Here is a 15,974-nt window from a genome sequence, read left to right as displayed (position 1 = left end):
CTGGAGGTCAAACAGTTTGCAACCAGGATCCAAGAGGTCGAACAAAGAGTGTCTGACCTTGAGGATAATTCAGCTACACAGATCACTAAATTACAGGCACATTCACTAACTTTAAAAGAACTCCAGAATAAGATCGAGGACTTAGAGAATCGGTCCAGAAGAAATAATGTTAGAATAATCGGGGTTCCTGAAACTACACAATTTACTGATCTTTTGAAATTTACAGCTGAGACTCTTCCACAAATGTTGAATATTCCCAAAGAAGATCTACCCTTGGCGGTAGAGAGAGCTCACAGATTGGGGAGACCTCCCCCCTCAGGAGGGGACAATTTGAGACCTAGACCGATAATAGTGAGATACCTGAATTTTCAGGATAAGACCAAGATAATGCAATTTTCACGCAAAAATGCACCCATTATATTAGATGGGCATAGGGTCCTGGTATTCCAGGACTTCGCATATGAAACCTCCCTAAAAAGGAGGGAGCTCTCTCCAATTTGTGGTAAGATGATTAAAGAAGGATTCTTAGCCACAGTTATATACCCAGCTAAGCTCAAAGTTAAAGTCCAAGATCAGATATATTTTTTTGATGATGCCTCAAAGGCAGAAAAATTTTATGATGAAAAATGTGTAAAGTAACATGATACAAATGATTACTCTTTACAATATGATAGTTTAATTTAGTTTATGGCGTCACTAAAATACAGGCGACACAGATGGTTGATATGTTCTTTTTTTTTGTGTTTTTTAGTGTTCCTTCGGGTTTCAGCGATGAATAAAAGTGCTGGAGTGGGGGGAGGGCGCCGGGCGAGGGGAGCGGGGGGGCCCAGTTATTTACTTTTTCTTTTTTTTTTTTTTCTCCCTCTCCTTCTTCTCCTTTCTCTTCATCCTTCCCCTTTTTAATTGATGACTAATGTAAAAAATTTAGTCTTTTCCTCTTGGAATGTCGGAGGAATATCAACCCCAATTAAACGCAAATTGATAATCTCACACCTAAGGAAACTTAATTCAGACATCGCATTTATCCAGGAGACACATCTAAATGCACAAGAATCCGCGAAATTGAAATCTTCATGGGTAAATGAGGTGTTTTTTACACCAAGTACTGAGAGGAAAAGAGGGGTAGCCATCCTCCTAGGGAAGAAAAACCCATATGAAGTCTTATCAGAATATAGGGACCCTAATAGTAGAATCTTAATTTTAAAGATTAGACTAGTAAACTCGATTTTTACACTCTGTAATCTATATGCCCCTAATAAATATGAGAGGAAATTTTGGGAAACACTTCAAACAAAAATCTTACAAATAGGTGAAGGGAGTATAATTCTTGCAGGAGATTTCAACATGGTTCCACAGACTTCTTTAGATAGACTCAGGCAAACCCCAAAAACTGTTATGTCCAAGAGAGATAAGTTAGAAGGCAAAATGTTTAAAACCTTAGTCAAGAACTTAGCTCTTAAAGATATATGGAGGATTCAGAACCCGGATCAAAGAGAATTCACATGCAAGGCTAAGAATGTGAGGTCTCTCTCCAGAATTGACCTGTTCTTAGTTAATGAGAATTTATTAAAACTTGGCCCCACAGCAAGAATATTACAAGTGACTATTTCAGATCATGCCCCAATATTATTGAAAATTCCAATAAGAGATAAAATATTCACTGCACGTCGATTCTTTTTTCCCAAATTTCTCTTGAAAGACTTAAAATTTAAGAACTGGCTGACAACCAGAATGATTGACTATTTTGAGTTAAATGCCGGTTCTGTCAACGACCCATGTATACTTTGGGAAGCTGGCAAGGCAGTCACGAGGGGACATATTATTTCCTATATGGCAGACCTTAAGCGAAAGGCAGCCTCGAGAGAAAGCGAAACATTGAGCTCCATCACTAATAGTTATAATAAATATCTAACTCAACCAACATCATCAAATTGGAAACAATATACTTTGGCGAAGCGAGAAAGAGATATCTTTCTACTACGTAACTCAGTTCAAGATGATCTTAAAATTAAATCTAAGTTTCATAGATATGGAGATAAGGCAGGGAAACTGCTGGCAAACTTAGTTAAAAATATACAAGGAAACCCCTCAATTGATTTTCTTTTGGAACAAGGTACGCTACTACAAAATACAGGAGAGATTACTGAAGCCTTTTTTTCTTATTATAAAGATATTTATGATAAAAAAGATTCTGATGAAGAGGCCTCTGAGCTTTTTTGGAAAGGGCTTGAACACCCAGTTTTGAGCGAAGAAGCGGCAATTGACATAAATGCTTCTATCTCTGAACAAGAGATTACTTCAACAATCAAAGAGCTGCCTCTAGACAAAGCCCCAGGCCCGGATTACCTCCCTAACGAGTTTTATAAGATTCTTACTCCAATCATAACCCCCTACTTAAAAGAAATGTTTAATTATTTTTATATAAATAAAAAGTCTGTCCCTAGGTCTTTTGCAGCTTCCAACACATCATTAATATTGAAACCAGGGAAAGACCCATTGAAAAAAGAGTCTTATAGACCTATCGCACTACTTAATTCTGATTATAAGATATTAACATCTATCTTAGCTAAAAGACTTCAAAAAGTCATAGGTAATCTCATCAATAAAGATCAGGCAGGTTTCCTCCGCAGACGCAATTTGGCAGCAAAGATTAGAGAATTATTTTTAGTGATTGATTATTTCTATAACTCTCCTGAGGACTCTTTTCAAGATCAAACAGACATAGCGATCATCGCCCTTGATGCTGAAAAAGCGTTTGATTCAGTTTATCATCAACATATACTGAATTCTTTGCTTCATTTCGGGTTTAAGGATAATTTTATCTCTTTCATCTCTAATCTTTGCAGAAATTCTTAAACCAAATTAATTGTAAATAAATGTGAATCTAATCTAATTAATCTCCAGAGGGGTACAAGACAAGGGTGTCCACTTTCACCGCTACTATTTAACTTAGCGATCGAACCTTTAGCCCTTAAAATTCGACAAGCTTTACAAGGGATAAAAATTGGTTCATTGGAGCAAAAAATAGCATTATATGCGGATGACGTACTAATCTATATGTCTAATACATCGGTTAATATCCCAAAATTGATCTCGATAACTAATTTATATGGAACCTTCACAGGCTATAAACTTAATGTTTCTAAGTCGGAATTATTATGGGTCAAGAAAAGCGAGGCTTCACACACTACGATACCATTTAAAGAGGTTTTGACTCATTTCAAATACCTAGGCATCAACATTTCAGCCAATCCAAAAGAATGGTATAGCCTCAATATTTCTCCTATCCTTTCTAAAATAAAAGATTACATGATTAGCTGGCAGAACTTCCCGTTATCTCTTTCAGGACGAATTGCCTTATTTAAAATGACCCTTCTTCCTAAAATTTTATATCCCTTACAAAATATCCCGGTGAGTTTGAAAGTTAAAGACTGGAAAAGTTTAAATAGGGCCCTTCGGTATTTTATATGGAAATGCAAAAGACCGCGAATTTCCCTAAATAAACTCTATCTTCCAAGAAAATACGGGGGAATGGCTCTCCCAGATCTCAGTAAATACAGCTTGGTCTTTTTATCTCGCATCGCGATAGACTGGATAGTGAGTAAGGATTATTTTACGAACAGCAATTTAGAGAGGAACATTATATCCCCTTTTAACCCTTTAGCTCTTATACATTGCCCAGATTACCAAATCCCAAAAAAAGTAAAACAATTTCACTCAATATATACGGTAATTCAAGCATGGAGAAAACTTGGACAGAAACTAAATATCGATTTAACCATCCCAAAATTTCAAGTCCTATGTGGCAATCCAGAATTTCAAGAAGGCACTCAGTCACGAGTTTTTCAGATATGGCAAGAAAAAGGTCTCACTGCAGTGTCTCAGCTTATAGATCAAAATACCTTATCGGTTAAAACATTTGAAAAATTGAGACAGGAATTTGATATGAGCAACAGAGATTTTTTTCGCTTATCTCCAGGCCAGACACTATCTTTTTACACTTGCAGAGAAATTTGGATGGACTTGGTCCTGGGGGAAATTGGATAGCTGGCCCATACTAGCTAAAAATGACCTAACATCTATATCAACTTGGTATGATCTTTTGATCTCTCAAGGAGGAGACAATAATCTTCACCAGATAACGCAGAAATGGAACCTCTTAGCCCCAGAAGAGGATATCGAATTAGAGCAAGTGAAAAAATCCATAGATATTGTAGCCCAAACTACATCATCCTCTAGCTGGAGAGAATCACATATCAAACTATTATATAGAATCTATTATACACCTCTTAAAGGATATAAATGGCACAACTATGGATTTAACGCATGTCCTAGATGCTCCTATCCAGCAGCTGATCTAACTCACATGATATGGTCATGTCCACGAGTTAAACAGCTTTGGCGGAAATTAGAATATTGGATGACCAATGTATTAAAGCTGCCCAGGCTCTCTCTCTCATTGGCAGAGGTGGTTTTTCTTAGAGAATTCCCCACAATTTCTGAATTTAAGAAGATTAGAGATATGGCAATTCTGGTAGTAAGAAATTTGATTTTTGGAAAATGGAGAGACCCGTCGACACCTAAAATTCAAGAAATTAAAAATCATATGAAAAAGCAATGTATCTTTGAACAAATGAATGTATCTTTAACTTCTGAAAGAGAGGTGACTCTGTTCTTTAAAAAATGGTCAGCATTTATTAAGACCCTCCCACCTGGAGAAGTGGCTCAATTAATTTATCCTTTTAGACATTCAGAATTAGTTTTATTAGGATGCTGGTAAGGAGGGGTTTATATAATAATTTTTTTTTTTTTTTTTTTTTCTTTTTTCTCTCCCTCTTTCTCTCCTCCCTGGGGCCCTACTCCCTGCCCAATGATCAAATCAATTATGATGCACAACTACTAAAGAACCTGAAGGAAATATAAATATAATAGAAAATGAGAGGTTTAAGTTTTGTTTTCTTTTGATGTAAGACTTACAGAATAGCGGCATATCTTCCAGTATATGTTAATAGACTACTGTGAATGTCTACTTTGATTTTTTTTTCTTTTGACTCTTGAAATTGTATTTTTTTGCCTTAATAACCTCAATAAAAATTTATTAAAAAAAAAAAAAATGTGCAGCCACTCAGCAGCTCCTGAGCCTACCTAGGTATTCTTTTCAACAAAGGATAACAAGAGAACAAATACAAATTTGAAAATAAAAGTGGTTTGGAAAATTGTTTAAAATCACATGCACTATCTCAATCATGAAAGAAAAACTTTGGGTTTTATGTCCCTTTAAGCTTGCTTTTTCTATATAAACCGGAATTGCTAGAAGAATTTGCACAGACTGAAGAAGATATAAACATGAAGTAGGTCGTACTATTCTTATAACGTTCAATGTAAAAACTATATAAACTGACGCAAGAGCAACGTTACAGACTGGGATAAAGAAACATCAGACACCAGTCATAGGCTGTGCATCACAGTCATATAGTTTGCTACCCGCTAAAATACTTTCCCATTTCCTGGCACTAGACACAAAGGGATAAAAAAAAAAAAATGTATCTAGTTGAACGTATATTAAGATGGATGGAAACCGTAAAAAGTTGTACAATTATGTGTAAGAAAGAAAAATGATAATCGCCTTGGACATAAACAAGTTTCCATCCACCTTAAAAATGATTTGGTTTCTTAGTGTTACGTTTATTTAATTTGCATCACTGTCAATTTCAAATCTGCTATCATCGCTGTGAAAACCGTTATAAGCGCTTATTGTAAATTGATAAAGGGCAATAAGCCTTTCAAAACACGTATCTCCTAAGTAGTTATGTTGGCTGAAAGAACCCTTAAACTGTTCTGTTATAGTGCAAATGCAGACAATATATAACAGACCATACAGGGTATATACACATCAGCATGGGAGAACTCACTATGGTTAACCACATTAAAAACGGACATGAAACACATTTGTTTATTTCATGACTCAGATAGAGCATATGGTTTTGACAACTGTCCAATGTTACTTGTTATCAAATTTGCTTCATTCTCTTGGTATCCTTTATTGAAGGAGCTATCTGAACACAGGTGAACCAGTGACAAGAGGCATATATTTGCAGCCACCAATCAGCAGCTAGCTCCCCATAGTGCATTGCTGCCCCCCTGAGCCTACCTAGTTATGCTTTTTAACATAGAAACATACTATTGATGGCAGATAAGAGTCACAGGCCCAGCAATTCTGCCCGATATTTCCCAAAAGTATAAACTTATCTAGTTTGTAGAATAGCCTTATGCTTATCTCAGGCATTCTTAAAGTCCGCCACAGTGTTTGTCATTACCAACTCTTGTGGAAGTTTATTCCATGAATCAATGACCCTTTAACAAAGGATACCAAGAGAATGAAGCAAACTCAATAATAAAAGTATAATGGAATTATTTTTTTTATTGCATGCTCTTTATAAATTATGAATTTTTAATGTTAATGTCGCTTTAAGGAGGATTAAAAAAGTAAAATTATGCACCATTAGCAAACTGTGATCCAGCGTTCCTCTTATAAATTAAAGGGATATGCAAAGTGTTTTACAAAATGTTACCTGTGTCTGTTTTCAGCACTACATTGGCACTGTGACTAGTAAGCCTCTGTGCACAGGACACAAATAGTGCTCGCGTATAACATACTTACCAATCAGTGGGTATATTATATGTATTATAGCATTAGCCCCAGCAAACTATCCACCTTTTAACTTATGTCTACTGCTGATTATCCTTACTAGTTCACATAGCGGATCTGTATCTACGCATAGCCCTGTTCACATGTGACACAAATAAAAGCCTCTTAAAGTGTTTTACAGCTGAATTCATTAGTTGTTCAATATGGATGGGCAAATATTTTGTCGAATTTTCTTTGTTCTAAACAAATGCCCAACATTCACCAAATATTCAAACAAATATCTTTTTTTCCCCATTTAGCAAATGCAATATTATGCATATTATCAGCATCGTAATACTAAATTTCATAGATTTTAATGTTGGATGCTGGGAATCAGTATTCAAATGTGATATTGTTTACATTCATACAAAAAAGCATTCAAATGGTGGTATAAAGGTGAAAGGGAATATTCGTGCCACAGCTCTAATGAAGAAACTGCAACATGCCCGATCCCCAGTGTTTAACTGTCTATCTAAATATTACCAAAAAAAAAACCTTCAGTGTTAGGAAGAAATGTTTGTGAACACAAAATCCAAGGAACAGGTAAACATTTTAAGAAATCATCACTAAAACCACCTAATTCATAAGAAAGTTTTTCTATATTAAATTATGCAGCTTTACTTTAAACCGGCTTCAGCACTGTCATGATAGTTTTAACGCCTTGCTTGCCATAACCGATCACAGACTTCTGGCAACCGAGCAACAAAAAAAGAAAAAAAAAAAAAAAGAGTTCTGTTCACATGATGGAGAAAAAAGCAAATAATGATTGTACAAGAGATCAGCCGATACGATCATATTTATGTCATAACAAAAATGGTTACCATGGCGTATAATATGACATGTCACTTGCGCAGTAATGAGCACAACATTTACTCACTGTGTTCCTTCTCCTGCTCGTCTGTGTGTACTTCGTTCGCTGAGCGGGTTTCTCGCCTTTAGGACCTTGGCATGTGCAACGGGTCTGCTAAGTAAAGGGAAAAAAAAGAAAATAACTCCTGGATAAAATACAGCAACTTCAGCGCCAATCTTATGCTTATTACTATGTTAATACGATGTTTTAAAAATGTCAAGTGAGGAATCTTTAGTTCCGATCTTTACAATCAAATGATAAAATGTTGAGCATAATCATTCCTTATACATTCTCATCTGTCTAAACAGACAAAACACAATGTAATGTATTGCAACCATCGTTAGAAGCCAAGGGGTTAAAATAAAATGTGCCATATTGTTAAACCGATACAAGTAAATGACTTGATGCAGCAGAACCACTGCGTGCAGAGAATACTGAGGCCATCTACAGGAACAAAGGTCTTAACTTATAAGGTAATGGAAAAGCTCTACAAAGTAAATGTGTTTAATTCACTTTTTTTATTATCTTTAACCCCTTAAGGATACAACTTCAGTTTAGTCAAATGTTCTAAGATTAAATAATATTTTTGTAATGGGTTATTAAGGAGTTAAACAAGCATCACAAACCAAACAGAGCTAGTACCTTCACTAACTACAGAGAGTAGAGAGAATTTTAAACCAGTAGGAGCTTTATAAATAAGGATTTCTATAGCTATCAGTTTCCATACATGGAAAAAAATAAGCATTTTAAAGCATTAACCGTACTTAGCATTTATTTGCTATCAGACTAAAAATAAATAAAAAGTAAAAAAACTTTCCAAAGTAGAACAAGCTCATAACTTTTTTTTTTAAAGTCTCTATTGTTCCCCAAAACCAGTTTTATTTTAGAAAGTATTTTCTGTTGTTCAGAACAACTTGGTTTCTACAAGAACAGATGATTCACATTAACAAGACTGACATAAATATACAATGAGTCCTCAACAAGCTAAGACTACAATCAAGGTGAATATTTTAAATTTAGTGCGCTATTAGGTTTGAAAGAAAAATAATCATTCTGCAGATTTCTTCTTGATTTTCCCATTTTAGCAAACTGACTGCTCAGACGAAGAGCATTATATATTATACTTGTCCCATTTGGATCTAAACAGACAGAATGAAAAAATACTATTATTACACAAGTGAGAAGAGACAGGCGGATAGTTTGAATATAGAGATTGACTCCATTCGATGCACTTAAATTTGAGCTGAGAAGGCAGAATAAAGGTTTTTACAGATGACAGTTGATGCCATTCGTGATGCAACAACAAAATAGCAGAACAATGAAAAAGAAAGGGAAGGCGAGGGAGGTAGAAAACTGAAATCACAACAGAGAAGAAAACTGAAGAAATGATGAAGGAAAATAAATGGGCAGAGTAAAAAAATAATGAGATCAGAAAAAGTGGAGAAGATTGTGCAAAGATAGGGAGTGCCCATCAAGAGGCAGCATAAGAAATGATTGCAAAGGGAATAAGCGTGGTCTTTAAAGGGATACTAAACCCAAATGTTTTAAATTTTAATAAGCAGGAATGTAAGCTTTGGAGCCGGACCATTTTTGGTTCAGCACCTAAGTAGTGCTTGCTGATCGGTGGCTAAATGTTGCCACCAATCAGCAAGGGTTACCCCGGGTTCTGAACCTAAAATGGGCCGGCTCCTACACTTACATTCCTGCTTTTTCAAATAAAGATACCAAGAGAACGAAGAAAATTTGATAACAGGAGTAAATTAGAACGTTGCTTAAAATTGAATGTTCTATCTAAATTATGAAAGAAACAATTTGGGTTTAGTATCCCTTTTAATGTAAAGACTTTACCTAAAAGGGCACTTGCAGACACACAATAGTGTTTTGTAAAATAACACAGCAGATCCCAAAACACTTGTGTTCTTAATATATTAAAACCGGTGTGGACACATTTATAACATTTTATTGTATTATTATTTTTTATGAGTCAGATGAAATGTCTGGGTGGGACCTCCATAAACTTACAAATATTTAGCAGTTAGAAACACAGTTTTATCCTTTCCTGGCTTATGAGCGTCTCATGGATTAAAGGAATATTGAACTCAATATGTTTTTATCAAGTGTTTGATAAAGCAGCTGTGAAAAATGTTTACAAAAATATATATACCCAAGTATCAATTCCTCAGTGGCCAATCGTGGAAACTACCACAAAAAAGCTGGTGTAGTCAGCAAAAGAACAATCATTAAAAATAAATAAACACCAGTACATAATAAAACATCTTTTAGATGGTACAAACTGCATTTTTTGAGAAAAGATCTCTTTAATATTGGCATAGATTACTGGCTAGTACTGTAAATCAGTTATGGCCAGTGGTCAAGTCCTACAAAAAGACTTCCACCCCCTCACAATTATTACTGTTTTATAGATACACACACGCTGTATTTATATGAATATAATCTATACAATTTGGTTAATGAAAGCAAATTAAATCTAATGAAGGGTTAAATAGTTGTCTTTGGGCCTGATAATCCGCCTCTGTGACACCCTTTAAGGTGCAATAGTACTTTTTCTCATAAGGGGAGCTAAATAACCCCAGAGCAAGCCACACAGAAATGTAAGCACCATGTGTTACACACAGTGGGGGGTTATAACACAGCAGGACCACTGACAGGGCTGCATTTAGTGCCTTGTAGGAAGTGTTACTACCCATTACTAGAGGATCTCACTATCCCTCTAACAAGACACTCAGCTCCTCCCATCATCATCAGCAGTGTTTACCGATGCATTTCTGTTCTCTGTCCAGAGGGAACTTAGTTCCGCCTGCAAAAATAGTGCAGGAACTCCGTTCCCATGCGTTCCCGCTCGACTTGACCCCTGGTTATGGCAAACTGGTAACAAGATGGTCATAGCTAGTCCTCTGCATTAGTTTAAACAGTCCCTGGAAAATGCAGAATTAAGATTAAGTGCCATAGTTACTGCGTAAAAAGCAGATCTAAAACATTGTGTTTTGTGGCACCCAATTCTACTCAAGAGACCTCTGGAGTGGGGAACAGCAACTTCACCTAAATATGGTCCTATGCGATTGAAAAATGTAAGTATATATATAACCTGTGTGTTTAATAAATGCAAATTTATATACTGCCCTCACGGCTTTGGAAATATTGATCTTAGGAACTTGTCCATCAATGCTGTAGATTGTAAATTGTTCAGAGCAGAAAACTACTAGTGTATTTATTTTGTTTAGTCTGTTTTATGTATCTGTATTGGCATCACTAATGTAAACAGCGCTACAGAAGTTAGCAAATAAATAAGTCAATAGAATTGTAAAACATTCATTATTTAACCTTTGGAAATCCAAAACCCGTCATGAAAGATTATTTTGGTATATTGCAGTCTTGCGTTCACTGTGATCAAGAAAGTGAAAAATATAGAAAAAGGTCCTTGGTCTTAGAAAAATAATATTGACAGTAATTGATGTCAAACTAAAAAATGTTGCACTTTTCATTTACACCGCACGTGTTGTTACCTAGGCTGAAGCCGTTTGCAAGTAAATTTACGCACACAGCGGAAAAGTAAGATGCCAAAACTTGGCTTTCGCAAAACAAAGAAGATAAAGAGCGTTGACATTTATAAATCTGCAAGATGAAACAGATGCAAATAAGAAACCAGAAAAAAGAATTTGCAAAGAAATTCAGAAGAGAATCAGTCAGCAAAAACAGTTTAGTTTTTCACGACAAGCAATCTGGAACTGTCGAGCTTTATAGATGAGTCCCATCCAAAAAATAAAATAGGTTCTCAGACAAAATAGCTAAGAAAATATATATAGATGCACTTGATGGCAGATCTCCTATGGGACTTAGAAATAAGAACTTTTCTTGATAAATTAAGATATCACAACATAAAGTAAAGAGGCAATGAAGTGATTCCTTAGAATCTGTTATGTTTCATGCAACGCTAAAATAATTAACACGGAACCATAAGACTGTGTAATTAATCTTGAAATTACTGAGATTAGAAAACCGTGGAATCAGCACAACTTGCTGAGTCATAGATAGTCATAAAGGGACTCATTATTCTGCAATATGCATCATACTGAAATCCTTCTAAGCTTTCAAAATGTAACATTTTCTGTAACTACAGATATAATCTATTTTATTAATCTCTTCACATGGTACTGCTATGTTTCGTTCAGTTCTTTTTTTGCACCTGACTGAGACTTGCTTATGATCTGTTATACGCAGGCAGTTGTAGCAAAAATGGGTATTGTAAACCTTAAAGGGATAGTGCACTGTTAAATTGATTTATTCAATGTCTTTCCAATGGTTTGTTATACAAGTTGCCAAGTAAAACATATTTTACATTGGTTTTATTTTTGTATACGAAATAGCCATTTTTGCTCTTTGAAACTGCAACCTTTTAAAAAGGCTGAACTTGCAGAGAGAGAACAAAACTAATCGTATCACTCTATATAAAAAACACAGTGACTTATCTTAATCTCTGTCTGAGATAACAATTGAAAATTAACATTTTAGTAACTCTCTCTCCCACCCCCACTTGGGGTCTGATTCTGAATCTTGTTTGTATAGTTTTTCTGTTCCCATTGCTGCAGTATTAACAATTTCAGTATAGGTGGTGGTATCGACAGGCAAAAGTAGCTATTTCTAAATAGCAAAATAAAGGTAAAATTAGCCATTTGTTAACAATTTAATACACTCAAGCAGTAAAAATAGATCATTGTGAACACATTAAAGGGAAGAAAGTTTTACAGTGCACTGTCCCTTTAAGGATTAAAGACATCTCAACTACAAAAAATATCAACTAGGATAGATGTGAATTAGTTGCAAGGGCTAAAAAGCTGCAGTTTTTTTGGTGCTTCTTGAATGACTTTAGAGTAGGAAACAATAGACCTCCGATCTCTAAGGGAAGATGAAGGTAAATCATTCCCATTATTTAAGATACTTGACCCCTTAACAGCGGCTGCCGTCGCTCCGGTGCCGTCTTATCGGCCTTGTTTATAGTGCAGAGGTGAGCCGTGCGGTACTAGCGCAGCTTCGATGCTGTCTGCAAAACTGCACTAGTAAAACCCTTGACGACCACTAGGGTAAGTTTGTTTTTAATTCGGACAGAACATACAATTTTAAAAAAAGTTTCCAATTTATTTCTGTTATCGAATTTGCTTCGTTCCCATGATATTCTGTGTTGAAGAGATACCTAGGTAGGTGTCTGGAGCACTATATAGCAGGCAGTAGTGCTGCCCTCTAGTATTCTTGCAAATGCAAAACTACTGCCAAATAGTGCTCCAGATACGTGCACTCTCCTGAGCTAAAAGGGATACTAAACCCAAATTTTTTCTTTCGTGATTAAGATAGCGCATGCAATTTTAAGCAACTTTCTAATCTACTCCTATTATCAATCTTTCTTTGTTCTCTTGCTATCTTTATTTAAAAAGCAGGAATGTGATGCATAGGAGCCCGACCATTTTTGGTTGAGAACCTGGGTTATGCTTGCTTATTGGTGGGTAAATGTAAGCCTCCAATAAGCAAGCGCTATCCATGGTTCTGAACCTAAAATGGGCTGGCTGCTAAGATTTACATGCCTGATTTGAAAAAAAAGATAGCAACAGAACGAAGAAAAATTGATAATAGGAGTAAATTAGAAAGTTGCTTAAAATGTCATGCTCTATCTGAATCATTAGAAAAAAAATTGGGTTCAGTGTCCCTTTAAGTCTCTGCTTTTAAAAAAATAAAAAAGATACCAAGAGAAAAAATGATACTAGAAGTAAATTAGAATTCTTTTTAAATTGCATGCCCTGTCTGAATCATGAGATACATTTTTGGGCTTCATGTCCCTTTAAAGGGGTATTGAACGCTAAACTAAATTCACCATAAATATAGTAATAAAAAATATGTACTTTCATTACTTTAAGTGATGGTAAAACCTAGCGTTTCTGAAGTGCTAGGATTTACCATTGGAACAAATAAAGCTCCTTTATTTGTTCCAAGCGATCGCCGCTCTGAGCTACTAAGGCTGCCCACCGGCAGAGCGCTAGCTTCGCTATCTGGCAGAGAGGTGACGTTTCCACCTCTTAGCCAATAGCTGTGCCGGAAATCCAGCTTGGTGTCGCATATTGCTTGGAACAAATAAAGGAGCTTTCAGCAAGAAGTATTTTATACTTCATAAATGAGAAGTCCCCTTTATTTGTTCCAATGGTAAATCCTAGCGATTCACAAACGTTAGGAGTGCTACGGAATCTGTTGGCGCTCTATAAATACCTGATAATAAAAATAATTTACCATTATTTTAATGTTCCTCTCTTCCTGCTATTTAAATCTGAATTATTTAGGGGACTTTTGTAGAGTGCGCACTGCAGACTTCACAACACTAACACCACAAGTGGTTTTGCTGCTAGTGATACCTGCACGCCTCTAAGTGATTATGAGTAGCAGTTAAAGGCCCATTGTTTAGTGTGGATTTTCTATTGTGATTAAATGTCAAGTGATGACAAGATGTGTTTTGGAGCTTCAAGTGTGTTCTATGTACACAGACTCATATGGGCATATATATTGGGTGAAGTATACTGTTCAAGTTGGGATGATGAAGAGGTGATTTTTACACCAAGCGTTACTAACTTTTTTTGAAATAAAAAATAGTCTACTTTGGATAGGAATAGGCTGACAGGAGACAAAATTAGGATGAGCACAGATCTTTGGAAAGCAATTAAGTGTTCTTACCAGCTGATTTTCTAAGTGTTGGATGGTTTCATCTTTTTTCTTCGCCTCTTCCTTAAGTTGTTGTATCTCCCTCAGCAGATCTTCAGTCTTTAAAGGAAGGACACAATAAAGAGATAGAACTTAACTGAGGTTATAGAACTTAATGAGTATATTAAAACAAGATATAGTGTGTGTGTGTATGCGCGCCCGCGCATGTATGTGTGTGTGTATACGTATGTGTGTATACGTGTGTGTGTGTGCGTGCGTGTGTGCATGAGCGCCCACGCATGTATATGTGTGTGAATACATGTGTGTGTGCGTGTGTGCATGAGCGCCCACGCATGTATATGTGTGTGAATACGTGTGTGTATACACGTGTGTGTGTGTATACATGTGTGTGTATACATGTGTGTGTGTATACGTGTGTGTGTATACGTGTGTGTGTGTATACGTGTGTGTGTGTATACGTGTGTGTGTGTGTATACGTGTGTGTGTGTGTATACGTGTGTGTGTATACGTGTGTGTGTGTATATACATGTGTGTGTGTGTATATACATGTGTGTGTGTGTATATACATGTGTGTGTGTGTATATACATGTGTGTGTGTGTATATACATGTGTGTGTGTGTGTATACGTGTGTGTGTATATACATGTGTGTGTGTGTATATACATGTGTGTGTGTGTATATACATGTGTGTATATGTATGTGTGTGTGTATATACGTGTGTGTGTATATGTGTGTGTGTGTGTATGTATATACATGTGTGTGTGTATACGTGTGTGTGTGTGTATACGTGTGTGTGTGTGTGTATACGTGTGTGTGTGTGTATACGTGTGTGTGTGTGTATACGTGTGTGTGTGTGTGTATACGTGTGTGTGTGTGTATACGTGTGTGTGTGTGTATACGTGTGTGTATATACGTGTGTGTGTATATACATGTGTGTGTGTATACGTGTGTGTGTGTATACGTGTGTGTGTATATACGTGTGTGTGTATATACGTGTGTGTGTATATATACATGTGTGTGTGTGTATATACATGTGTGTATATGTATGTGTGTGTGTATATACGTGTGTGTGTATATGTGTGTGTGTGTGTATGTATATACATGTGTGTGTGTATACATGTGTGTGTGTATACATGTGTGTGTGTATACGTGTGTATATGTGTGTGTGTGTATATGTGTGTGTGTATACGTGTGTGTGTGTATACGTGTGTATACATGTGTGTGTGTATACGTGTGTGTGTGTATACATGTGTGTGTGTATACGTGTGTGTGTGTGTGTGTGTACGTGTGTATACATGTGTGTGTATGTGTACGTGTGTGTGTATGTGTACGTGTGTGTGTATGTGTACGTGTGTGTGTGTATGTGTACATGTGTGTGTACGTGTACATGTGTGTGTACGTGTACATGTGTGTGTATGTGTACATGTGTGTGTATGTGTACATGTGTGTGTACGTGTACATGTGTGTGTATACATGTGTGTGTACGTGTACATGTGTGTGTATACATGTGTGTGTACGTGTGTATACATGTGTGTGTACGTGTGTATACATGTGTGTGTGTGTACATGTGTGTGTGTGTATACGTGTGTGTTTCCCACAAGATTTACTACAGAAACCATAATACAGTCTGGTCAACTCTTGTCCTCAGGACCCACTTTAAGGATATCTGAAGAACAGCACATATGCTATACTCAATGACTTAATAGGGAGAGTAAAGCCA

The 15,974-nt window shown here is 36.2% G+C and overlaps 1 protein-coding gene across 4 annotated transcripts in view; it reads right to left on the bottom strand.

Moving 5' to 3' along the window:
• The window catches only part of CCSER2 (coiled-coil serine rich protein 2), a 261,285-nt gene that overhangs the window by 55,200 nt on the left and 190,111 nt on the right, over positions 1-15,974 (bottom strand). For 2 of the 4 annotated variants that reach the window (XM_053692037.1, XM_053692035.1), the window contains 2 exons: positions 14,268-14,354; positions 7,566-7,649 (listed from right to left, as the gene is read on the bottom strand). In XM_053692037.1, coding sequence (XP_053548012.1) covers positions 7,566-7,649; positions 14,268-14,354 — 171 coding nt within the window. Of the gene's footprint in view, positions 1-7,565; positions 7,653-14,267; positions 14,355-15,974 lie in introns of all 4 variants that reach the window. The other 2 variants (XM_053692036.1, XM_053692034.1) reach the window with 1 other exon arrangement.

This window comes from Bombina bombina, chromosome 9 (assembly GCF_027579735.1).
Source record: "Bombina bombina isolate aBomBom1 chromosome 9, aBomBom1.pri, whole genome shotgun sequence".
NCBI classification, from domain to species: Eukaryota; Metazoa; Chordata; class Amphibia; order Anura; family Bombinatoridae; genus Bombina; species Bombina bombina.
The sequence above is the reverse complement of the archived record's forward strand: the minus strand, read 5'-3'. Positions and strand labels throughout refer to the sequence as shown.